The 25,650-nt window shown below is 49.4% G+C and overlaps 1 protein-coding gene across 8 annotated transcripts in view; it reads left to right on the top strand.

Moving 5' to 3' along the window:
- The window catches only part of UTRN (utrophin), a 2,010,688-nt gene that overhangs the window by 1,858,723 nt on the left and 126,315 nt on the right, over window positions 1–25,650 (top strand). For all 8 annotated transcript variants that reach the window (XM_069606729.1, XM_069606726.1, XM_069606725.1 and 5 more), the window contains one exon: window positions 8,096–8,232. In XM_069606729.1, coding sequence (XP_069462830.1) covers window positions 8,096–8,232 — 137 coding nt within the window. The remainder of the gene's footprint in view (window positions 1–8,095; window positions 8,233–25,650) is intronic.

Raw genomic sequence — 25,650 nt, 5'->3', positions numbered from 1 at the left:
GTGCCCTCCCACTTCCTGATTTCCCCTCCACTACTCCCGCTGCTAATGCCTGTGTTCGGGATCTGGCCGGTGTCCATGCCCAGACCTTGGTCCATCTCCATGAGGCCCAGACAGTTATGAAGACTAAAGCGGACCGCAAAAGGGCCGCAGCCCCGGAGTATCGGGTGGGCGATAGGGTGTGGCTTTCGACCAGGCATTTGCGGATCCCTGGCTGTCGCAAGTTGTTGCCTCGTTTTGTGGGCCCTTATAGGATCTCCAGGGTTTTGAATCCTGTGGCCCTCAAGCTTTCGGTTCCCCTTTCTTGGAGGATTCACCCTGTCTTCCATACTTCTCTATTGAAACCTTACCTGGCTCCTACCCGTGTCCTGGTCCCGCCCGCTCCTGTCTCGGTGGATTCGCAGGATGTTTATGAGGTCAGTGCCATCCTTGGGTCCCGTTTCCATCGGGGTCGACTTCAATACCTGGTGGATTGGCTGGGCTATGGTCCCGAAGATCGCTCTTGGGTTCCCGCTCGGGATGTCCATGCCCCGCTTTTGGTTTCCCGCTTTCACAGGGACAGTCCTGCTAGCCCACGGGGTCGTGGGCCTTTGAGGGGGGATTCTGTCACGCCGCTTCCTAGACCACGGACACACCTCCCCACTCGCCCCTCCTTGCCTACCCATTCCCGCACTCCCCAACACTTGTGCACCGTGCCCCCCACTCACGTCGCACACATCAGGGCACGGCATGGCATATATGGGGGAGCGGGTGTTTATCGCCCTTCACGGCGGTGGCAGATCAACTGGAAGCTCCGTCACTTCAGGAACTTACGTCCTTTGCAGAGACCAGCGCTTCCCGGCGCTTCACGGATCACGTGACTTCGGTTGCCTAGCAGCATTGCAACGCTTTCAGGTCACGTCACACGTGACTATACGTGCGTCCCTTCCGAGGATAAAAGGAGTCGGTGAACCGAAGGCGTTGCTTACAGCTGTTTAGTTTCGGATCACGTGACTTCTCTCTTTGTTCAAGGACCTGCTCTGATTCTGACCTCGGACTCCTCTTGCTTAACCCTTCAACTACTTTTGGATTTGCCTGTTACCGACTCACGCCTGCTCCACGGACTCCTCTTGCTTAAACCCTTCAAGTACTTTTGGATTTGCCTATTACCGACTCACGCCTGCTCCACGGACTCCTCTTGCTTAACCCTTCAAGTACTTTTGGATTTGCCTGTTACCGACTCACGCCTGCTCCACGGATTCCTCTTGCTTAAGCTCTTCATTGGCTAGGACCTCGGTCCTACAATAGGTGGTTGCCTGTTCTACCCTACAGGTATTCGGGCCCTGTTTCATTGCTTAACCACTGTATCTTGCTTTGCAGCGCTCAAGGGGTTCTTCCGGCTGTTCCCGCGTCCTGGCTTTCCGGACTTCCACCTGTGGCCTTAATATTCACACTGACCATATAACAAAATCGGTCAGGGTGTTTCTTGGGGACAGAGGGGTTGTTCATACTCTACACGACCAACGAACTTCGTAACACCTCCCTCGGCTCCTCCGTGCTGCTCACAAACAGGAACCAGGAAGCTGGGAGTGCTTCCTGGTTCCTGTATATGAGCCCCAAGGAAGCCAGAGGAGAAGGGGTTGGAGGTGAACGTGGCATGTGACACGTGCCACATGTCATGGTCAGCCCACCCTAATGAGCATTTCCTTCTTGCGCTACAAGCCCTGGCCCAGCCTTCACTCTGATGGGTGCGGACTGGGCCGGGTCCCCCAGACCTGGTGTGGCGGGGCCCCTGCTGCTCTAGTGCCCAGGAGCTTCCATTGTAAACAATTTTTTTTTAATACAGGGGTAGCAAGGGAGACCACAGGCCCTGCGACCACCAAATGACTTCCCTGGGATCATCATATTCACCTTTCCTATTGTTCTATATAAAACGTCCTTGGCACATCTCCTGTCCTGCAAAAGGCCCAGACAATTATGACTGATTAGTAAGCGTAACCGGGATTGGTAAAATATGTTTGATGAAATGGGTGCCGTTATGTCACACATCTGAGACAAATAAGTGTGAATTAGTTTCGTTTTTGGGAGGTAAATGTAGTGCATGTTAACACACGTACAGTCCTGCGTTAACATTTTTTTTAATGTATTATTTTATTATATTTATTTTTTGCTTTTGACTAATCTGCCACCTGTGCCTTGATGCATGCTGACATTCTTTCCCCTGAATCCAATCCCTTATAATTTGTTGCTGTGGTTATGATATGAAGGACTTAGATTGCCTCTCAACACTACCAACCTCTCCCGAGAATTGGGAGTTTTATCTGCTCAAACACCTTTTGGTGAACGTTACATTTGGTCCTGCATTACAGGTTTTTATATTCTGGTTAGTGGAAGCTTTAGTTCTCCCTAAGTGTTGTTTTGTAGAGCCTACTATTTGCATTTGATTGCATTTTGTGATCTGCTTAAGGCCTCCAGGTAGATGATTTGCTTGCACTTTGTAACGTAGTTCTTGCATTGTGCAGTGTTTTCCCCTCTTAAGGGAACAACACGGAACATATTTGGAAAGTCTGCTTTTTGCCTACTTCCTTTTAGAGGGCCAACTTCTCTAGGCATTTCCCCCAACAACCAAGTTCAAACGTGGGTGTCCTCTTCAAGACAGACTTATTTACACTGCCACTAACCTGGTGGCGAACATGGCAAAATGTCGACCGCACATGCTCAAGGAAATTGTGCCACTCCTGAACTAAATTTTTAAGGTTGCTTTAATCGGGCCTTGACCCCCTTGCCAACTTCTATACTGAAACATTGTCTTTATTGGCGTATTAAGAAGTTAACCAAACGGCTTCACTATCCAGAATGGTTGCCCAGTTGATTAATTGGCACCAAGGAACTAGAGCACATTGCACCAGTCCTGGGAGCTCTTCACTAGTTCACATGGGAGAAGTAGATCTTGGTCAAGGTCCTATGCATCACCCTCAGTGCCACCTGGAATGCCACATCTAAATAGTTGAGGACGATCACATCGATGTACCTCCCTGCCCAGATATTGTTGTTATTCTCATTATTATTGTTAATTTCAATAAGACCTGCATGCCGGACTCCTCTAGCGTCCAAGCACTCAACCAGGTGATGGAACTATGCTACATGGCATCACACTGTTCTCAAGGGGTTGCCCTACAGCTATACTCTTGGCTTAGATCTCCACTCCACAAGCAAAGGGTTTGATCAGTTGTGTCAAATTCGTGAAGAAATGTGTTGGTGGTAAGAGGCTGGCCACTGTGGCACATACATTGCAGAATGCACTCCCTGGTGAACTGAGGCGTGTGAGAGATTCTCTGGAATTCAGGAAGTTGCCAAAGACCCCAATAGTTCATCTAGGCCTTCCAACATTCTCAGGCGCAAACTCCCCATTTACGGATGGACTCATTGGACAACAGCGTACCATGTTCACCCGAGGTATCCCACACTTCTGTCAAATTCAAATAAATGACCTTGCTCTGAAACTGATGGATACATTCTTTGTCGTTTTCGTGTTTTCAGGAGTATGACGTTTGGCCTACTTCTGATGGATATCTATCTATTCCCTTGGCCTGACATTCCCTTGCCCTGATACCACCTCCTCATGATCACATACTCCTTTGCCGTTCCCCACCCACCTCAGTCTACTCTGAAGCAGCTCTGCGTGTAGCACGTTTTATAGCAAAAACAAGGGGGTTCTGGGAGTTTCTCTACTACCGGCCTATATCCCGGGTTAGAGTCGCAACCAGAGTTTTAGCTCACCATCCTTTCACAGAAGAGACATTTCCAGTACATATCTGTCTTTGTCCTGCCCAAGGGCAGTCCAGCACCGAAATGTCTGGCAATTCTCCTCTGAACAAGAGTACCAACAGCAACCCCAGACACGTTTTATAGCACCACTAAAGAAATTACCAATGCCCTTTCCCATACAAAGTAAGGTTTTACACTAGCATGTAGATTCCTCATCAGATAGATATACCTTTCAGGGTCAGCTGCTCTGAAAACATTTTGACGGGGGGCGTAGTGCGCCTCGACTCTGCCGTTAATCCGTCTTGCCTCGATGGGTCTGTTATCTGCTCCGGACATGACATACATACATATACTGCATCACTACGGCCCTGTACCTCAGTTCCTTTTTTCCACATACTCGGCACGCTGCTTGAGGAACAACTCTCTCATGAGATAAATTTCCAATCGACAAATTAGTTATTCGGCACGATTCGAAGTCATATTCGCTCCCAAGGTGTCCAGATTCAAACGCTGCAAGGACTGCAGCTCCAAAATGTGCATTACAGACCCTCATGACGTCTGCGTGTGGTGCCTCCGTGTCGGTCACGTCACTGAGGATTGTGGTTCCTGTAGGAAAAGGAATCTTAAATCACTGCATGAGAGGGGGCCGAAACTTGCGGTACTGCAGGCCCCCATCGACATCTCTGGTGCAGTCGACCACCCGGTCGTCGTAACCAGCGACAGAAGGGCCTATTCCTGAAAAGGAAAAAAGACATTGAAAGAAATCCAAAAAGAGGTCACACTCTGAGTCACTCCTCTTCCCCCTCCTCCCATAAGAAGAAGCGGCGCCATCGGCGCAGGCACAAGTCCAGCTCATCGGATGACCCTGATAAGTCCGCGGTGGGGCCTAAATCCAGGACCGAGTTGGAGGCCTTTAAGGAACAGATGCTTGACAAGTTCCGAAAGGTGGCTGCTTGTGATCCTTCGATGCAGCAGGCCTTGGTGGCGCCAGAGGTGCCCGGTAACCCTGGCACCAAGCTGACCACTACGGCATCATCGAAGCCTTCGGGATCAGTGTCAGGAAAATTTGGTTCGGTCTGAGCGCCGGTACTCATTAGTGCGCCTTTGGCTCCAACCGCGGCCAGCACGCATCAGGTGTCGACACACCTATTGGCGCAGTACCATTGATATCGGTACCCAGTGCTGAGCGGTCATATGTCCCGAGGTCGAGGATCGAAATTTCCGACGCGATAACCACTATTTTCGATGTCGATGACAACCAGATGTTGTCTTGCCTCCACCATGCTTATGCAGTTACTGGAGGTAAGGATTACTTTGCTGAACAGGCAGATTTTATCACCGTCACTGAGGGGCTTCACAAAGCCAGTGGCCTGGACACCTCTCTTGACACAACCGGCTCACCCTTATGGGCATACTAATACTAAGTATCCTGCCTTGGTGGATACGGTGGTTGATACCCTAGGTTGGAGTGCTTCAGTCAAGCTCTTGTTGGGCTATGAGCTCACTGAAATCCTGGGCGCAAAGGACCTTCTACTTAGAGGGCCATGCCATTTAATGTGGATATTGCTGACCTCATCGCCATCTTGTGGCTGAGACCATGCACCGTTCCTCCGGTGAACTCTGACTTCACGAAGAAGTACAAGCCGTCAAGGGGAGACCCAGCTTATCTCCCCACTCGTCCAACACCAGAGCGATTGGTGGTGCAGGCGGTCACAGTTAAAACCAGGTCTGCCACATCCACGTTAGTTCTCCCAACAGATAGGGAGGGAAAAAGGTCGACACCTTAACCAAGAAGGTGGTCTCATCGGGTAGTATGGTCCTTAAAGCGGTTAAAACATCTTGTGCATTGGCTAAGTATTCCTTTGTCTTGTGGTCTGATATTGGGGAAGCCACCCAATACGTTCCCATGGGGGAAATGCAAGAGTGCTTCGAGAGAATAGTGGATGATGATAACGAGGCTACCCGGCAGTCGTTGCAGATGGGCCTGGACGATGTGGACTTTGTCGTGAGATCCACGGGGTCAACGGTTATCTTGAGAAGGCAGGTTTACCTTCATATGTATGGGTTCTCGTCCAATGTCCAGAACAAACTACTGGACATCACCTTTGACGCAAACTCGCTAGGCCTTGCTGTCCAGAAGCCAGCGAAACCTGCCTTTGGCTTCACCACAAGGGCACCACACTTCCCATTCTGGCTGCCGATTTCAAAGGCCTGCTACAGAGCACAGCACAGGCAACCTGGCAGGGCACACAAGTCTCATCTCAGAAGCCTGGAGAGACGGCATAATAAATTCTGTACTCCCCTGACGTGACATCTTGACATTTTGTGATCCATTGACATGAGTGCATTTGCTAAAAGCTCCCTATCGACATAGCATTATTGTAAAACTTGCTCAATTTACTGCAAAAAAAAACACAGTACCGATCTATATATATTGATGGATAGAAATAATTAATGTTCCTTCTGTGTAGAGCGCAGGAAGCATGCACGCGTCCTTGGGCGGCGTTTCCACGTGACAGTCGGAACAATGAACTAGGAGGAATATGTACAATTGTACTGGGCTGATGGTTGTCATTTTGGAGGGACGAGTTTAGGGAAGGAATACTAGGACTGAGAGAGAAAACACTTGTATGAGATAATTATTTCTTTTTATTTGAAGTCCGTAGCTACGCAATACGTCGTTTCACCAAAGTCTGTCGAATTGGGGCTGCCAATGCGGTAGGTTTGAGAGGGTCAGGGCTACTCGTTAGCTGCTGGAGGCCTTCCCACTAATGGGACCCAGGAGGTGTCTAGTAAAAAAGGAAGGAGGGAATCTTGCACGAGAGCAACTCCTTCCCAAAATTGGCAAACGTTATTTGGAACCACTCTACAAAAGCAAATCTGGTTGTTTGCAATGTCGTTCTAGCTGTGTACCGTGCCAAAAACGATTCCTCCTTTTGCATGTCATCTTTCATCCTGCTGCTTAAGAATTGGCACCCGGATGTATGGATCTTGCTGTTTGGGGTAACGAGCTGGAATGGGTTAGTTGGAATTCAGCACAGAAGCTGGCTGACTGTTACGGCTGGCATGTTCACCGGCCCTGACATACCTTTTATTTTCATCGGTATTTCAGCTGTGAGTAGCTGTGTGTGCTATTCAGCAGGAGAGCTAGAGAATCGATGCTGTCCTGCTTTCTTTGACCTTGCGTTTCACATCTTCAATCAGAGTATGCTTTGTGCCTGCCGCGCAAATGCCGATGACATTTGCCTTCGACTCACCACTGCTCGCATAGGCACAGAAAAGCACAGTGCCCTGCTTCAGCGGGCATGCATTTCTTGTTTTGCTCTATGCAGGTATGGATAGTGGGGCGTGACGTCTTGAAGGTAATTCGCCTTCGCTGCCCTTTACAAAGGTGTCATGTGCACAGGAAGCCTGCATCAATGGAAGAGGCTTCTTTCCATCACTTCAGTTATGAGTCAACTAGCGAAAAGTGCCCGTACTGCACACAGGTTCTGTAGACAGGCAAGATAACACGCATCTATTGTTGAAAATCAATGATCCTGTAGATCGCTGTTCTGAGTCGCATATTGCTTTGCACTCTGAAGTAAAATGCTTTGAGATTGGGCGAATGTGGATGACTTGCATAACCCGGAGCAGACGTGGAGTGGAGGCAGAATTGTCATGCTGCAGCTTGGTGGGATCTTCTGTGTGCTTTCCCCACCTTTCGCCTCACTATGGTACAGTGCAGTGCAAATACCTCGGACCCAGTGAATCCTAGGGCCTTGATACATGGGTTTCGAGGTTTGAGTTTATTTCCTTGCTTCAAGACGCTTAAAATTAGCTTTGTCCGGTCCGTCTAAGACCACATGAATGTTTCGCCAATTTGAGGCACCTGTCTCATGTGTGAAGAGGCTGAAATCCAGGGAAAGGGGTGGGATGTCCAAATGTCATGTAGCCAGTAATGTCCAGAGGGTCCTAACCGGTAACTAGGCAGAATGTGGTGCAGATCGGTAGAACTGTATAAGGAACAAACGAACAGATTTTCTGCTTTATATATTGAGAAATAATGTCAGTGTTTTACACGACCAGTACAGAAATAACATTGCAAGAAAACGTTCACTCAAATCATGAACGTTGTTGCCCCAGTACACATTTTGCAATAAGAATAGTTTGTTGTTGGTTAACTTTTCTTGATTTATTGCTGTGTAGTGTATTGAGGAAAGTCAGTTACCAATCTTGGCTAGCATCCTGTGTCCACACATGTATGTGTTGGTAGGCTGTAGCTCAATGTTACTATGAATACCTTATGGATGCATGCACTAGTGTGACAAAGTAAATACCAATGTTAAGTTTCCTTTGCATTGCTTGACAGACTACTTCAGGAGAAGATGTCCGAGACTTCACCAAAGTGCTGAAAAACAAGTTTCGCTCCAAAAAATACTTTGACAAGCATCCACGGCTTGGCTACCTACCAGTGCAGACGGTGCTTGAAGGCGATAACCTGGAAACGTACGTTTTACAAATAAACGGTAACTTGTATCTGTTTTTTAATGTATTATGTATAGGCAACCATCCACTCACTACATAAGTGGCTAGAAGAATCGCCAACACTGCATGAATGGGGCCTGATATGTTCTGACCTGCAATCCAGCACAAATCATTTGGCCAGATTGCCATTTCAGGGTAAGAATAATCCATGCTCTCTCTGTGCCTGCTCCCGAACTTGCACACTGTCTGCTTATCCTTAAAATCCTTCAATTCGCTGGCAGAGCGCTAGCAGAAGAGTGCTGTGTGTTTACCCGAGTGCTGACCTCTGGCAGAGGCCTCGGAGGCACGGTCCACCACTTTAAAACATTGAGCACCATGGTTTCAACCCACTCAGGTCCCTTTGCAGCCGTGCCTTGTTGCCTGAGAGGAGAAAGTGGACAGAGAGATTGGAGAGGCAGGTATAGGGTTGGACAGCCAGCACAGCAGTAATATGCCACAATCCTCCTACAAAAGCCCATGCAGGATACCCTCAAACCCCCTTCTGCTCTGCTAGTGGTGGGTTTGGGAAATATTTTGTTTTCAGTGACATTTTGTTTTCTGCACTGTTTCTATTTGGTTCCATGTCTTAAAATCGCAGCAAAATTGGTAGTGAATACAAAATATCGTGGCAAAAATGCTGTGGTTTTGCCGCCACAATCATGTAAATGATGCGGGGGACACCCCTGCAACCCCCCGACCTATTATACCATTTAAGGGTAGCAGAGGATACCCCCGCAACCCCTAATCCCCTTAAATGGTATAAAGGTATAAACTTTACCAGGTCAAACCACTGCATTTTTGCCAGAATTTATTTTTACCAGCAACATTTTTGCCGCGTTTTTATTACGCGATACCTTCTATTTGCATTGAGATTGGTGATCTAGATGGAAGAGTCATCTCTAGGTGATTTTAAAAGCTTTGATTGGGCCTTCATTACTAATGGAAACTGCTTTAATTACATCTACTTTTCTCCAGCATGGGGTCTGGTATGGATTCACATGCTCTGATAAAAAGAAAACAGTTTCACTTTAGCTTGAAAACTGCATTTCTCCTCTAAAACAATCACTTTACTCTTGGTTATACTGCCCCCATCCAATGACAGCCTTCTCCCTAAACTCCACCCTTGGTGGCCATCCTCAGATTTTTATAGCACGCTTCAATGTGGGAGTCCTCCTCTTGCTCTCTGAGCAATTTTTTGGCTTTCGAGTTTTTTCAGCAAACATTGAAAAAATGTTGACCTATTTTTTCTCCATCGTTCGACCGAAGGTCTATTACCGGCGGTGGGGACCCGCTATCCGCTTGGATCAGACTACATCGCGAATCTTCCATTGAAGTTTCGAAAAGGCCCGGGCTTGGGCCTACTTCACACATTCCATCCATGTCCGATGAGAAAAGGTGTCTCTTCAAACTCTGCGTGAAAATGTAGATTGAGAAACGTGCATGTTGAGGATCGACATCATAAATGTTTATATTGCCTGCATCCGGACCATGATGAATAGGGATGCAATGTCTGCTGTGGGATTTTGAAGAAAACCAAGATGGATCACTACAGCAAGCTGGCTGCGTGGCTCAAGTCAGGGAAGGACCCTGACTTTGCTTCCGGGCGTGGTCATGCCTCACCCAGGACCGGCCAGTCCCACGAGCGAAATCCTTCAGAATTGATGTTGAGGTCCTTTGAGGACACCCGCTCTCGAGGGTCCAAAAGAAGGGCAGTCTCCAAGCTACCGATCCCCGGGGTTCACTGCGACTGTGGGTCCCAGCACAGGAAGGATAGTCACTGTTGCTGACTACTTCCATGGCAAGCTTAGTTGTGATGATTGCTTCCTCTAAGCGAAAGTCCTTGACTCCTTCAAAGCTTTGCTTGCCATCTGTGGGCAAAACAGTGAAGGAGAAATCTCTGGGGGGCCCTTCTCTGCCGACATCGGCGAAGCCATCGTCCAAGTCTGCGACTCAATTGGCTGCGCACCCTCCTAGGACAGCCGCGACCCCTTCGTCGATGATCACAATCCCGTAGACGAAAGCTGCTGCGCCCACCTCGTCGACGACCATCGCGTCTTCATCCAAAGGGGCCTAGCCACAAAGGTGGTGTCCACTACCACAACAGCAAATCCTCGAGTGTCCCTGCCACCATGGTGTGAAGCAGCTTTGGCGGTGCCGACTAAGGCCACTGGCACCTGTGAGAAACTAGAGGGTGTTCTCACAGATAGACCCTGGGGATCTTTTGTTCAGGTGGCCAGAGCACAGCCATCGCCTTTGGAACCAGACACTGGGGGTGGACCAGTGCCGGAGGATCACCTGGACAGAGGGGGTACTTGGGGGACCTCGGGAGGGACGCGGTATTACCCCGTTTCCGAACCAACCCTACCTGACACACCTTCAGTCTAGATGCGATCTGTTAAACCCAATTTCCCCATAATTACCAGAAAACAGTATGACTTCCCAGCCCCCCCCCCCCACACCTTTCTATACACACACTGAGGCGAAGAAGAGAGGGACTGAGAGGATGAAGATCACTGAGAAGAAACACACTCAGACACAGAAGACATCCTCATTCCCTTTTAACAGCAGACTGCCCCCTTAACAATGACAGGCAAGGTTAGGCCTCCTTTGACAATCAGTCTCACCTGAGACCTATTAAGCCTCCCCCTCACTATAAAGAGAGCACCGAGGCACACTCTGAGCGAGCAGGGGGTGCTGGATGGTGCACGGAAGCCAGAGGGAGAAAAATCCAGCTGGAGAGACCCTGGAAGACCAGGAGGAAGGAGGACTGCCTGATTGTTGGGCCTGTGAGTACAGGGGAGGCTGCAGTGTGGAGAGGGAACTGTAGCTCCTGGAAGCCAAACCAGGGACAGCTGGAGTTACCTGGCGGTGCCCACACCAGAGCTCTTCCCGTGGACAAGGCAGGACAGCCCAAGCCTTTCCCCATAAACTCCTGCATCTCCCAAAACTGCCAGAATGCCAAAAGGGGGAGCTAGCAAAGTGGAAACAAAATCAGAATGAAGGATTCTGGGACGACTGGAAGTCCAACAACATTTATTTTTTTTAACTTTTGAGAGGGGTATGAGCCCGACTGAGGGAGCCCCATCTGGAACTTTGGAGGGGGTCCGATCCCAACTGAGGGAGACGCATCTGTGACCTTTGGATGGTGTCTGAGCACGACTGAGGGAGACCGCTGGAGAAAACCAAGAAAGAAACGCACACAGCCGGTGAGTTGGCAACGACCTGAGAGACCTTTGTGTGTTGAAGATTGAGGTATCAGACCTGTGAATGAACTTTGCAGTAAAAATATAGCTGTGAAATCAGCGTTACTGAATAATGCAGTGGTCCGGGTAAAGGAAATAGCCCACTCGAAAGAAATCTCTGTGAAAGGTGCATTGTTTGTAACGAGAAAACAAATTAACTGTTAGTCGAAGTGGTCCTGTTGAGGTCTGGAATAGCAAGCCACGCACTTTAGAAAGTCTTCGACATCCGAAAGCGGCCTGAGCCTAACTGAGAGTGACCCGAAGTGTAATCAGCTTGGGGGAGGGAGCCGCCTTGCAAGTCTTGTTGAACATTGTTTGAAAAGGTCTGAGCCCGACAGAGGGGGACCCAAGTCAATTTTGTTTTGAGGGTTGAGCCCGACAGAGGAGGACCGACCTGAACTTTGTGTTTTGAGACGGTCCGAGCCCGACTGAGGGAGACCGGTGAGAACCTTTTTTTTTAACTATATATTTGAAAGAGGAAGGAGAGACTTTAGCGTGGAAGGCCAGGCAGGCCTCAATCCACGTTTTTGAACTGCCTTTAATTTTGAAAAACCTGAGCCAGTGTGTTTCACCCTGTCTACGGGGCCGCCTTTCCCCGTGCTGTTGAACATGGCGAGGAGAGCTGACTCAGCCACATTGTTTCTTTATAGTTTTACAGATTATTCTTTTTGCATACACATTTTTCCCACACACATTTTGTTACATTAGAGCAAGGGCTGGCATTAGGTTTGGTAGTCTAGGCCATCTTGTTATGACATGTTCCACTAGGACTGTTTGATTTATTATTTGATGGTCGAGTGTGTTCCCATCCTAGACATGACAAGATAGGCATTCTTCCAAACACTTTTTCGAGAACAATAAAGGTTTTCCAAATGTATCTTTTGTGTCTGTCTTGCTTTTGATACCATGCTTCTCTTACACACCCCAGGGATGGGAACAACTCCCCTCGCCACTCTGCTCCAGAAGGCTCCGGATAAGAAGGGTAGGATGCCTTGTACTGACCCTAAGATGGTGGCAGATCTGGACAAGCTCTGATGAAGGAGATCATAATCTGCCTGAGGACTAGTATTCACCCCATGAAGGGGGTCTTGTAACTGTGTCTGTAGGTTGTTCCCCACAGGGTGAGCCCAGTTCTCCCCTGTGACTGAGGAGGTGCGTCAGCCCTGACCTTATGCCCCTCGCTCTGTTCACTCCTCAGCCAAGGGGCTTGTCATTGGATATACTGAAGACACTGCACGCACTAGTGTTGGAAATCCAGCAGAGGCTGCTCACTACCCCCTTCCCCCACCGGGACATGCCCCATCTCGAACCCCCGCCCGAGTCCTCCAACCGGGAGCCCGGCCAGGCCTAAGCATAAGTTAAGTACCCAGCTGGCACGAGACATCAGCCGACACCACCTCCAACTTGGGAGCCAGCACTGCACACGGGCATGGACACGGCTACTACTGCGACAGACATTGACGAGGCCGATGACTATATACTGGTGGATGGGGGAGCTGTTGGGCACAGAGGAGCCCGTCAAGGCATCCCCCACTGATGAGGTTGGTTCCTTTCATGCCATGATGTCCAGGGCCTCTGACCTCCTTAAGCTGGTGCCTGAAGAGACTAAGAAGGATGGATTCCTCTTCAGCAATGCAAGTCCAGACGAAAGACAATCGGGTCCATTCCCTTGCTGGATGATGTCTGGGAGGAGGACTTAGCCCCGTTGAAGACTCTGAGCACTGCGCCTCCCAAACAGGATAGGATCGAGAAAAGCTACAGGATCCTGGACTTGCCCCCCAAGTGCTTGCTGTCCCAGCCTTCTCCCAACTCTTTGGTCTCTGCTGCCGCCAGGAAGTTCTCAGCGAACTCGTTGTCTTCATCCACGTCCTTTTGTTCCTTGAGTGGTAAGTCCGTTAGGTCCTCCAAGGAATATACCACCCATATGAACAGCCTTCCCACTGCACGACTCAAGAGGCGTACAGAGGCCGCTCACAGGCATACAGTGGTGGAGGACAGCGTTGCCGCTGTGGCAGGGGTGCAGGCGCCGACACAGGCCTGAACTGGCCGTGGACCTGGGCACCCACTTGTGCACCCCAGTGGGAGGCCGGCTGGTGAAGTTTGTCAGCACATGTAAGACCATCACCACAGGCAGATGGGTGCTGGGCGTGCTCAAGTAGGGGCAAACCTTGGATTTCCAATGCAGGTGCCCTCGTATTCCTCCTGTAGCTCAACAAGAACAGCACGTGGCGCAGCTGCTGTAGGAGGTCCACGCCATGTTAAAGAAGGGGGGTGATGGATCCCGTCCCCCATCACCTCCTGAGCTCTGGAGTGTACTCCAGAAACTTTCTGGTCTGGAAAAAGTCAGGGGAGTGGAGGCCGTTCCTAGATTTAAGGCGCCGCCACAAGTATCTGAAGTCCCAGAAGTTCAACATGGTCACTTTGCAGCACGTGCTCAGCCAGCTAGAGGAAGGCGGCTTCCTGGCGTTGCTGACTCTAGAAGACACCTACTTTCATGTCACCATACACCAAAAGTACCGTAGGTTCCTGTGGTTAGTGGTCCAGGGAAGACACTACCAGTTCAAGGCGCTCCCCTTAGGTCTGAAATTGTCCCCAAGAGTATTTAGGAAGTGCCTGGCTCCGATGGTGGCACATCTTTGTCTTGAGGGCATTGTAGGGAACTCATGGTGACAACAGAAAAGACGTGATCACAGTTCAAGGGTTTTTATTAAACTGTATGAATGAATGAGAAAAATGCCTAATCTAAACCTAAATCTATTATAGGAGCGAGCTACGACCATCAAATAATAAGGCAGTTCTAGTGGCATCTGTTCAAATAAAGAGGACCTATACTAAAAAAAACAATTGCCAGTCCTTACCTCTAAGTTACAAAATAGTGTTGTATAATGTTCATACGAAGAAAGAAGTGACCACAAATACGTCAGTATGTTATAGACCTGGTCCCCCTCACGTTTTTAGCATGGGACAAGGTGAGCCTTTTGAGCAGTGGGCTTCCGCAGCACAAGGCTATTCTTCTCAGCGATATCAGGATCCTCAGTGTTCAAGTCTCTTTCACAGTCTCTTGCCCCGAGGGCCTGATGTATCAAAATAACAAAGTTACTTTCTGAATGCCCGTTGGGTGATGACTCTTCACCCTGGGAATCCCCCTCTTGCGGGCTCAGATCCTTCTGCAATATTACCCTCCCTCCATCGGGTTCACTGCACCCTGGTCTCAGACTCTCTCACTTGTCGTATTCACAAGTCCCAATGTCTTTTTCAACAATGTTTCATTGCAGATATCACTCATCCGGGTTCACTCTTGTCCCTACATTATTAATGGGGTTATCATACCTCACCCCGTTCAGCAGGCATCCCTCAACCGGGTTCACGCTTGCCACAAATACAGTTTGTCTTGCTTTACACAATGTGGGATTTGTTCCCCTTTTCTTTCCTCTGGGTTATGGGTCAAAGACTTTCGAGTGTACAAAGAGTTTTACTCAACCCTTGTATGACCACTTTGACCTCTTGCGTCGGCCCTCCTAGGACCTTCGGGTATTGGTAGTTTAAAAAAAAAAAAAAAGCAGGACCGGTCAGAGTCTTTCAAATGGACGCCCACGTTGTGTGGGACCACTCTGCACCTGGTCTCCTCCTGGGCTTTCTTTCAAGCCTTCACACACCATCGCTTTTTTCACAAGTTCATAGAATGTTGCTGTTCGCAACCTTGGGTTCAACACAGTCTGGTTTACTATTAGCTTTCTCCAACTCACTGGCTGTGCTGAACCCGGTGGCTTGTTTTCCTTCTTTTGGAGTCGAGGATGGTACCAAGGTAGCAAGCGTGCGTCCATGCCTCTGTTATCAATGCGGGAGGCCTCTGTGCACCATTGACATCTGCTGCTCCACATGCAAGCTGTCAACTCTGGTCTTAAGTTTCCTTTTGCGGAGGCTTCGCAGGTCTGGATTCTCCCCGCCTTTCATCTCTGTTTGTACTACCGGTCCGGAATAGCGGTCTCCTCGTGCAGTTGACCTTGTTCAAAGTGTTCTCTCCTGCTCCGCATTTTATCCCAGTGGGGAAGGGAAAGGGCCGTCAGGTGTGCGTAGTTATTGTCAATTGCCTGACTCTTCCTGCCCCTTGTGTTGGGACATGTCAGGTAAACAGCTCGGGTGTTTGTCTGTTGTCTCTTGGGGTGTAAGAAAGTGTGTCGGAAAAGGGGGTGGTGGGTAGAGTTTCTAAATAACCCACGGGGTAGGATGGGCAAAAGTTGTTAAACGAAAGGGGATACCGCATCTCACCCGTCGGTGTCCCACTTCCACTCCCCGAGAAACCCCCATCCAGGTGATGCTCCCGCACTGGCCTACCCCCAGGAACTGGATCCATTAGCGATGTCTGTGTCATGGCCACCTGGATGACAGATCCCCAGGGACTAGCGGGTGAGACACCTTCAGGTTTCTCACAACATCCACGTCTACCGTTACCTAGATGATCCACTCCCAAGTGCTGGCACCCCAACAGACGGCAAGGACTGCGCGTCTTCTGGTGGATCTGGGGGTTTTCCATAAATTATCAGAAGACCTGCTTGTAGCAATCGCAGAACACTCTGTTTCTGGGTGCATGACTCAACACAGTCACTTGTCTGGCGTCCCCCTACGAAGATAGGGTAATGGCCATCCTAGGGAAGGTGCAGTGCCTGCTGTCGGCACAGTCCGCTACAGTACGAGCAGTCAAGTCGCTGTTGGGCATGATTTATTCCTTCATCAGCCGCGTCCTTTGCAGACTACAGATGAGACCTCTCCAGGAGTTTCTGGACCCGAGGTGGCTACAGGTCTTAAACTCTTGGCCGGACAAGATTGCCCTCAACAAGGAGTTCCGGGGGGCGATCCAGTGGTGGGGCATGCGCCCCCACCTCATGCAAGGTGCTCCATTTCAATTCCCTCTGTATCGGGTGACTATCACCATGGATGCCTCCCTCGAAGGTTGGACGGCCCACACCGGACAGTTGCACGCCAGAGGCCTGTGGCTACCGGAAGAAACAATCCTTCACATCAACGTCCTGGAACTTCGGGCAGTCTTCTGGGCCCTCAAGTCATTCCTACCATCACTGAAGGGGAAGGTGGTGAGGATCTTCATGGACACCACCACCATGATCTACATCTAGAAGCAGGGAGGGATGCACGCTCCGGCTCTCTCCGGAGGCACAGGCCCTGTGGTGCTGGGACATTCATCAGGGCATGTTCCTCGTCCCTTTTCATCTGGCAGGCACCAAAAACATCATTGATCATTGTAGACTTTCTCAGCAGGGAGCTACCTTCTTGCCACGAATGGTGGCTCTTCTGTTCCGCGAGTGGGGTCAGCCTCAGATCCACCTCTTTGCGATGGCATCAAATGCCAAGTGTCGGAGGTTCACAGCAGGTTCCTGCAGCCAAGGAACATGAAGGGGATGCCTTCTCGTTCCAGTGGGAGGGACCTTTCCTTTACGTCTTTTCTCCTTTACTTCTCCTGCTATAAGTGATCAACATACTTAGTGTCACTGCAGGATGGCAGTCCTCGCTCCGGCATGGCAACCACAGATCTGGTATCCAGACCTGCTATGTCTGTCGGCGGCTGCGTCCATCAGACTGCCTCTACTTCCCGATCTTCTCACCAGAGAAGGCGGGGCGATTCTGCACCACAATCTGGCGTTATTGTGCCTCACGGCCTGGCTTCTGCAGCCCTAGAGTTTGGGCGTTATTCCCTGCCATTGGAATGTAAGGACATCCTGGCCAAGACCAGAGCTTCTTCAACATTGACGTGCTACGGCCATAAATGGAAGCGCTTCTCCATGTTGTGCCGGACTTAAATTATTCCTGTGTCACAGCCGCACAGCTCCTGCCATACCTGCTCACGCCTCCATCAAGGTGCACCCGGCCGCCATATCCTGTTTCACCAGGACGCCCGGTAGGCCTTCCTGTGGTCACACAGATTTGTTTAAGGAGTTCCTCAGAGGCTTCTTCAGGACTTTTCCGCCGGCAATGATGCCAGCCCGGGCTTGGGAACTCAATGTGGTCTTGACTAAGCTCATGGGGGTGTTGAGGGGGCCTTTGAACCGATGCATCAGGCCCTGCTGAAGTTTCTTTCCTGAAAGACGGTTTTCCTAATGGCGATCACCGCGACCAGGCGGGTCAGGGAGATCCCGGACCTGTCTTGCAAACAGCCGTACTTGTCTTTCCATGCTACAAGGGTGGTGCTGCGCACTCACCCCACCTTTATGCCGAAGGTTCTGTCAGCGTTCCACCTCAATGAGCCTTGGTATTGCCTGTTTTCTTTCCAAATTAGTCATCACCAGCAGAGAGGGCTTTACATTCGCTGGATGTTGCTCGTGCCTTGAAGTTCTTCATGGCACGCACAAAGTATTTTCGGTAAACTTCTCAATTGTTCATCAGTTTTGGTTCTTTGAACCACGGAAGGCCTTGTCGAAGGCTTCCATCTCCAGGTGACTCTGGCTGCATCATGCACTGTCCTTGCCTGGCGAACAGGCCTCTTCCTGGCAGTCTGAGAGCCCATTCCACCAGAGCCATCGCAGCAACAACTGCGTTTCTCTCTGGTATGCCCCTGGTGGACATCTGCAGGGCTTCTATGTGGTTTCCACTCACACCTTCATGAGGTTCTACTGCATCAACAGGGATTCCAGGGAGGAGGCCCGAAGCCGGCCAAGCCGTGCTATGCAACCTGTTCACTTGAGGTGAGTCTGTTCCAGGGGCAAGTGTTTTTACTTCTATTGTGCCTGTTAGGGCCGTTTTTCTGAAGTCCAACTAAGGGCTTAGTAAAACCATTCAGCTGAGGCAGTATAAGACTACACTCTTAGTATAAGGCTGTACCACCTCATTTTGTTGGTTACGTAGGCAGAGCAGCCAGGCCTATCGGAGGTACAAATGAAATTGTAATGAAAATAGTCCAAAGAAACACTGAAACACTGTTTTGTAAAAAAAAAATGGTTTATTTAAATACAAGTAGGCCCAGATAAATCTTGGGGAAATAAGTACTATCACATTATATGTAATCACAATTACGGCTGAAGGTACACAGACCAAAGCATAAACCTTATTTGGAACAACTAACAGCAGTTCTAGGGAAGTCAAACCTTTTCATACACATTCAGTATAGGTCACACCTATTCTTGGAGTAATAACCAATGGTTACTTTTAGATTACTTTCAGTAATTCAAGGGTAGTAGACCCTACCAGTTGTACCGTGACGCTCAGCAACAAATCATATAATCAGTCAACTGGACAGTATCCGTTTTGTGAGTTGTGGAGCACTTATTCTAGGTACAGTAAAAACCTGTAACTACTTTTGTGATAACACACAGTTATACTATGTGAGTAAAACCTAAGGATGGAATATTCAATTACAGGTGCTTTTGAGATCAGTGAAACACAGATTGGGCTAAGCAGTAACTCATGTAACTTATTTTTGGATGACACACAGCTAACTCAAGGTAAGTAAAACCGATATACTTTTTGAAATAGCTATCAGAAACCTGGAGCAGGTATTCATCTAAGAGTCTTTTTTGTGTCTTGTCTAAAACAGACCAGGGAAAGCAAAACCCAATGTTACACTTTGAGTGACTGAATGTTATTCTAGGTAGGTAAAGCCTATGGAGACTTATTCTGGACAGGGTAACAGCAAGGTAGGGGAAGCAAGACACAATTGGGGAACACTCATACAATTATCCAACAGGAATAATAAAGTCAAACCAACAGCATTACATTTGGGAAGAGGCACAACCAAATCACAGGTGAGTAATATACCCTTACATCGACTTTCTGTTAGAATGGCGAAACAGTTTCTAAGGAAAGAAAGATATTACATATACTTTTCAGAATAGTGCAACACACATTCAAGGTAAGTAAGAACTTCTGTAACTGTTCACTCTCAGTTACATTTACCAACCAACTCTTTGACAAGTAAGTCACTTTCGAAGGGATTGTGTCCTCCGACGTATTCCTTATCTTAGATATAAATCCTTCAGCTTTGCTGGCCTCGGAAAATTTTTTCGCCAGAGGGCGCTGCGCGTCGATGATCGCCGAGTCGATGACCCTCGACGGCCTCCGTGCCGACGTCGACGTCATCCTGCCTATAAAGGCCGCGCGCAGCGTCCGTTGCTCAGTTCCGTTTTTCCGCGCTTCGTTGTGCCTCGGAACACCGTTGCTCAGTTCTCGTCAAGATAACGTATATAATAACTACTATTTACCTCGATATCGATGGCATCCTCCTCCGACCCGACGACCCCTCGGTCCGGTTTCAAAAAGTGCCGAGACTGCGGGAAGAAAATGTCGTTGACGGACCCTCACAGGGTCTGTTTGTGGTGTCTGGGAATCACGCACCAGAGTTCGGAGTGTGAGGAATGCCTTTCCATGACGGCGAAAGCCTTGAAGGAGCGTAGGGGGAAGCTCGAGAGAGGTAGGTCAACTTTAACTTCCTCGAAAGCTTCTTCGGTAGAGTCGAGACGTTCGTCTCCTCACCATAAAAAACACTCTCGATCTAGATCACGAAGTGGCTCCCACCACTCGTCGACATCGAGACACTCGAAGAAGAGACGTAGGAGATCCCCTTCGTCATCTTCGTCGAGTTCTCCTGAGAGAGTTCATTGCCCCACAAAACGCAGCTCGCAAGCTGAGTGGGAGGAATTCAGGAAAAAGATGCTAAGCGTCTTCGAGAAAGCGGCCTCGTCCCCCTCGAAGACAGCTGAGGGTGATACCCCGGGTAAAAAACCCAAAAAATCTAAACGCCGCGAGTCGCAGTACCCGGCGGAAAAGTCAACCCGAAAGCGCCTCGAGCCATCGGGAGATAAAGCATCATCGACGCCATCGTCGAAAACTCCTTCGAAACAGAGGTCGGCGCCATCGACGCCGTTGTCGAAGGATTCATCGGCGCATCAGTCGATCGAGTCGACGCCGACGTCGACGCCGATATCGACGCCGGTGAAGGAAAGAACCACGGCTACTCCACAGCCAACGGTTAGACAAAAGACCTCCGACTCGACGCCGAGAACGTCGACGTCGTTCTCGAGCAGGACTCCGATCCTTTCGAGTTCTTCGAGGCCTAGTACACATTTCTCGACGCTTTTCACGGCGCCTTCGAGTACTTTCACGTCGGTGTCGACGACATCGACGTTTTCAAGGCCTGTGATGATGGCTCCTTCTGCATTGGAAATGGGGTTTATACCATTCCAAAAACCAATGTATCCCCCTTTAACCTCGATTTTTGAGGAAAGGGAGGATTCAGACCAAGATATTGATTTACAGAGGACCACATCACCAGAGCCAGAGACTTTCGCCTCTGAGGAAGGAAGATTAAAAAATCTTCAGGATGCACTTCAGGAAGCTAGTGGCTTGGACACTTCTCCTGAAGCAGAATTTATCAAACCAGACCCAGGAGAACATGCGGAGACTCCATATAGAGCTCTGATGTCTAGAATCATAGAAATTATGGGTTGGTCTGCACCTTCTCCTGCCTTTCAGCAGGATGACCTCACTGACATACTGGACAAGGGCCCACAGGAGGATCCTGTGGTTCCATTTCACTCTGCTCTACAGAGAAGGATTTTGACAAACTGGGAAACGCCAGAAATTATCCCGGCAGTAAATAAAAAACTGTCAACAAAATACAGGGTGGCTAGTTCTGACCCTGAATATTTGTCAAAACACCCTACTCCTGAGAGCTTGGTTGTACAGGCTGCAACCTCATCAGGCAGCACATCTGCATACCCCACTGCTCCGCAGGATAGGGATGACAAAAAGTATGATGCCATGGCTAAGAAGGTTTTTTCTGCCTGTAGCATGGCGTTAAAGTCTATTAACGCGACCTGTACGCTCGCTAGGTTCAGCCACACCCTTTGGGAGTGCGCTTCATCAGCGGCTGACTGCCTCCAAGAAGGAGAGGAAAGGGACGCATTTTTAAACATCATCAGGGATGGTAAAGATGCGATGTGCGAGACCCTACAAACTGGCCTAGATTCTGCTGACAGTATCAGCAGGGCCATGGCGGCAAGTACCACAATCCGCAGGCATGCGTGGTTGAGGAAGTCTGGTTTTGCCTCTGACGTGCAGACCAGGCTTTTGAATATGCCCTTTGACGGTTCTACCCTCTTTGGAAAGAAGGCGGATGACAGTTTGGAGAAACTGCAAACGTCCAAGGCAGCAGCCAAGTCATTGGGAGCTGCTATCCGTCAGAATACCTTTCGTCCTTCGGGATCATCGTGGAGAGGACGGTCCTTTCGTTACTATTCCTCATATGGAAGGGGCAGGGGACGACCGGCTCAAAGAGGCCAAGGAAGATTTACCCGTGGTGGACGGGGTAGGGGAAAGAAAGCCGCACCCGCAGGAGCAGGAGCCACTTTACCTTCGGCAACTGCATCAGCCGCTTCAAAACCACTCTGAGGTCTCCCCTCACAGAACACCAGTAGGGGGCAGGTTAACTCACCATCTGACGGAATGGCAGGCTATTACGTCAGATGCTTGGGCTCTGGAGACAGTGGCCCAAGGTTACTGCCTGCCCTTCCTACATATCCCTCAGAGTCATCCACCGGGGAACAACCCTTTGAAGCTTCCAGATCCGCTCCTCTTGCAGGAGGTTTTAGACCTGCTAGAGAAAGGTGCCATAGAACTGGTACCTGTAGCGGAAAGGAACAAGGGTTGGTACTCCCCCTACTTCATAATACCGAAGAAGGACGGAGGACTGAGACCCATCTTAGACTTACGGGAATTGAACAAATTCCTCCGAAAGGACAAGTTCAAGATGGTGACTCTCTCTCAGATCCTTCAGGCCCTCCAGCTTCAGGACTGGTTGGTATCTCTAGACCTCCAGGACGCTTATTTCCATGTGCCGATCCATCCCAGGCACAGGAGATACCTGAGGTTCGCAATTGGCAGCTCTCATTATCAATTTCGAGTTCTGCCATTTGGGCTAACCTCCGCCCCGAGGGTCTTTACCAAGCTAATGTCGGTTGTGGCTGCAAGTCTAAGGAGGGAAGGGATTCATGTCTACCCTTACCTAGACGATTGGTTGATCAGAGCTGTATCTTCGGAACAGGCTCAGAGACAACTGGATTATGTTTGCCACTTCCTTCACAAGCTGGGCTTCTCCCTCAATTTAAAGAAGTCACAGATGATACCATCACAGAGACTCCAATTCATTGGAGCAGTCCTGGACACTTCCCTGGGAAAAGCCTTGCCACCAGAGGTGAGGGCTCGAGATATTCTGCAGATGGTCATCAGATTTCAGAATGCCCAATATCTCCCAGCCTACGACTTTCTGAGGTTGCTAGGCCTCATGGCATCCTGCATATTCCTCGTGCCGGAGGCTCGCCTGAGAATGAGATCCCTCCAGTGGGCACTGAGAACTCAGTGGTCACAGTTCTCAGGAAGGATGACAGATCTCCTTCGGATCCCGGTCAAAGTAGCCCGAGACCTTCAGTGGCGGGCCTGTCGGGAGAACATCCTGAAAGGAGAAATGTTTTGGCAACCATGGCCGGAGATAACAGTAGTCACGGATGCCTCACTCACGGGGTGGGGAGCTCACGCCAACGACTTGACCATCAGCGGTCGTTGGTCTCCATCGGAGTCCAGACTACATATCAACCTGTTGGAGCTGAGAGCCATCAGACTAGCGCTGAAGGCTTTTCTGCCGTCTGTACGGGGAAGAAACGTCCTAATAATGACGGACAATACAGTGGCCATGCACTACCTCAACAAAAGAGGAGGCGTAGGCTCACTACCACTGTGCAGAGAGGCGATGCAGCTCTGGTTTTGGGCAATTCAGGAAGGAATCTCTCTATCGGCAATTCACCTAGCCGGAGAGAAGAACTTGACAGCGGACGCTCTGAGCAGGCAGAGCACAGTCTCTCACGAGTGGGAGATAGCTCAGGAAGTCCTTCAAGAGATCTTCGCCCTTTGGGGAACCCCTCAAGTGGATCTGTTCGCCACCAGTATCAACAGGAAGTGCGACAGATTTTGCTCAAGGGAATTTCCCCCGAGAGGAGCTCTAGGAGATGCGTTCGTAGTGGACTGGGAGTTCCCACTTCTGTACGCGTTCCCTCCGGTCCCTGTCATTCCTCAAATGATCAGGAGGTTGAGAAGGTTTCGGAAGACCATGATCCTAATTGCCCCGGATTGGGCCAGGAGAACGTGGTACCCGGACCTTCTAGACATGTCCATCTGCCCTCCAATTCGACTGCCATACAGAGAGGATCTTCTCTCGCAGAAGGAAGGTCAGGTTCTCCATCCAGCCATCAAGACCCTCAACCTTCACGCTTGGTGTCTGAAAGGTTGAGGTACAAGGATTGGGACCTTCCGGATGATGTTATGGAGGTGTTGCTTTCGGCCAGAAGGCCGGCAACTAAAACTCTATACCGCTGCCGTTGGAACAAATTTTGCAGCTGGTGCAGAGAAAAGAATATTGAACCCTTTTCTTGTGGTACACCTATGGTGTTGTCATTCTTACTTTACCTGGCTAATTCAGGCCTACAGGTTGGCACAATTAAGGGCTATCTCGCAGCGCTATCAATCTTTAAGCGCACTGCAGAGGAGCCTTCATACTTCAAAATTCCATTGGTAATACAATACCTAAAAGGATTAACTAATGTTTATCCCCCGAAACCTTTTCAAGTTCCCTTATGGGATTTAAACCTAATTTTAAACTTCCTAAAGGGTGCCCCTTTTGAACCACTACACTCTTGTTCATTGAAGCTTCTCACCCTCAAAACTGTTTTGCTAATAGCATTGACATCTGCTAGAAGGGTTAGCGAGTTGCAAGCCTTATCGTGTAAACCTCCACATACAATCTTTTACAAGGACAAAGTTGTTCTTCAGGTGAAGCCTAACTTCCTCCCGAAGGTAGTCTCGGAGTTTCACATCACTCAGAAGATTATATTACCTTCTTTCTACCCTCCTCCTCATCCGGGGAAGGAGGAAGAGAGACTGCACAGGCTGGACCCTAAGCGAGCCTGGAGCTTCTATATCAGCAGATTGGCTAAGATCAGACAAGCAGACCAACTCTTTGTAGGTTATGCAGGACATAAGTTGGGCCTTCCAATAACAAAACAAACCATCTCCAGATGGATTATTTTAGCCATTCTGGAGTGCTACAAATTGGCAGGAAAGGAGCCTCCTCAAAATCTAAGGGCTCATTCTACCAGGGGTATCGCAACATCCTCAGCCCTTCAAAGAGGGGTGCCAATTCGAGATATATGTGCGGCTGCCACATGGTCGTCCGCACATACATTTACCAAATTCTATAGCCTGGATTCCTCCTCTAGTCAAGAAACTAGATTCGGCAAGGCTGTGTTACACTCTGTCCATTCTGGAAGGGTAACATAACTTTTATTACTCCCGCCTCCAGTCACAATACCACTGCTATGGGAGTCTATCTAAGATAAGGAATACGTCGGAGGACACAATCCCTTCGAAGAACTAGTTACTCTTACCTTGTAACGTTCTTTCGATGGGATGTTCCTCCGACGTATTCCTTATCGACCCTCCCATCCATCCCCGCAGTATGACTTCCTGTGGGTTTGCAGCCTATGCTCCTTCAAGGTGATTAGTCTAATCCAAAAACATTACTGGGGACTACAAAACGGAACTGAGCAACGGACGCTGCGCGCGGCCTTTATAGGCAGGATGACGTCGACGTCGGCACGGAGGCCGTCGAGGGTCATCGACTCGGCGATCATCGACGCGCAGCGCCCTCTGGCGAAAAAATTTTCCGAGGCCAGCAAAGCTGAAGGATTTATATCTAAGATAAGGAATACGTCGGAGGAACATCCCATCGAAAGAACGTTACAAGGTAAGAGTAACTAGTTCTTTGAACACGTATTCTCTTTTGTAGGCAAAAGGCTCAATCCCTTAGAAATCTTTCCCTTATTCTTAGAGCATGAGTGTTCTCAGTGGCAGAAGGGGGTCACTAGGGTCTAGTAGTGTCCAACGGGCAATGTCAGGATAGGTTCTTAAGTAGCAAAAGTCAGATTTCCTTGGGAAGACTGTTCAAACAGGTGAGTATTTTACTTGAGAGTTAGTTGAGGGTCCAGGGGCTTCAGAGAAGACACCCTAGGAGGATTCCAGCAGTGGGACGGGGTGAACTGGACGAGAGGCCTCCCAATCACAGAAAACACCCCACAACTACACAAGAATCACAAGAGACTTAAGG

Source organism: Ambystoma mexicanum, chromosome 4p (genome assembly GCF_040938575.1).
Source record: "Ambystoma mexicanum isolate Mex_15411 chromosome 4p, UKY_AmexF1_1, whole genome shotgun sequence".
Taxonomy (NCBI): Eukaryota; Metazoa; Chordata; class Amphibia; order Caudata; family Ambystomatidae; genus Ambystoma; species Ambystoma mexicanum.
Note: the sequence above shows the minus strand (reverse complement) of the source record. Positions and strands in the feature narration are given on the sequence as shown.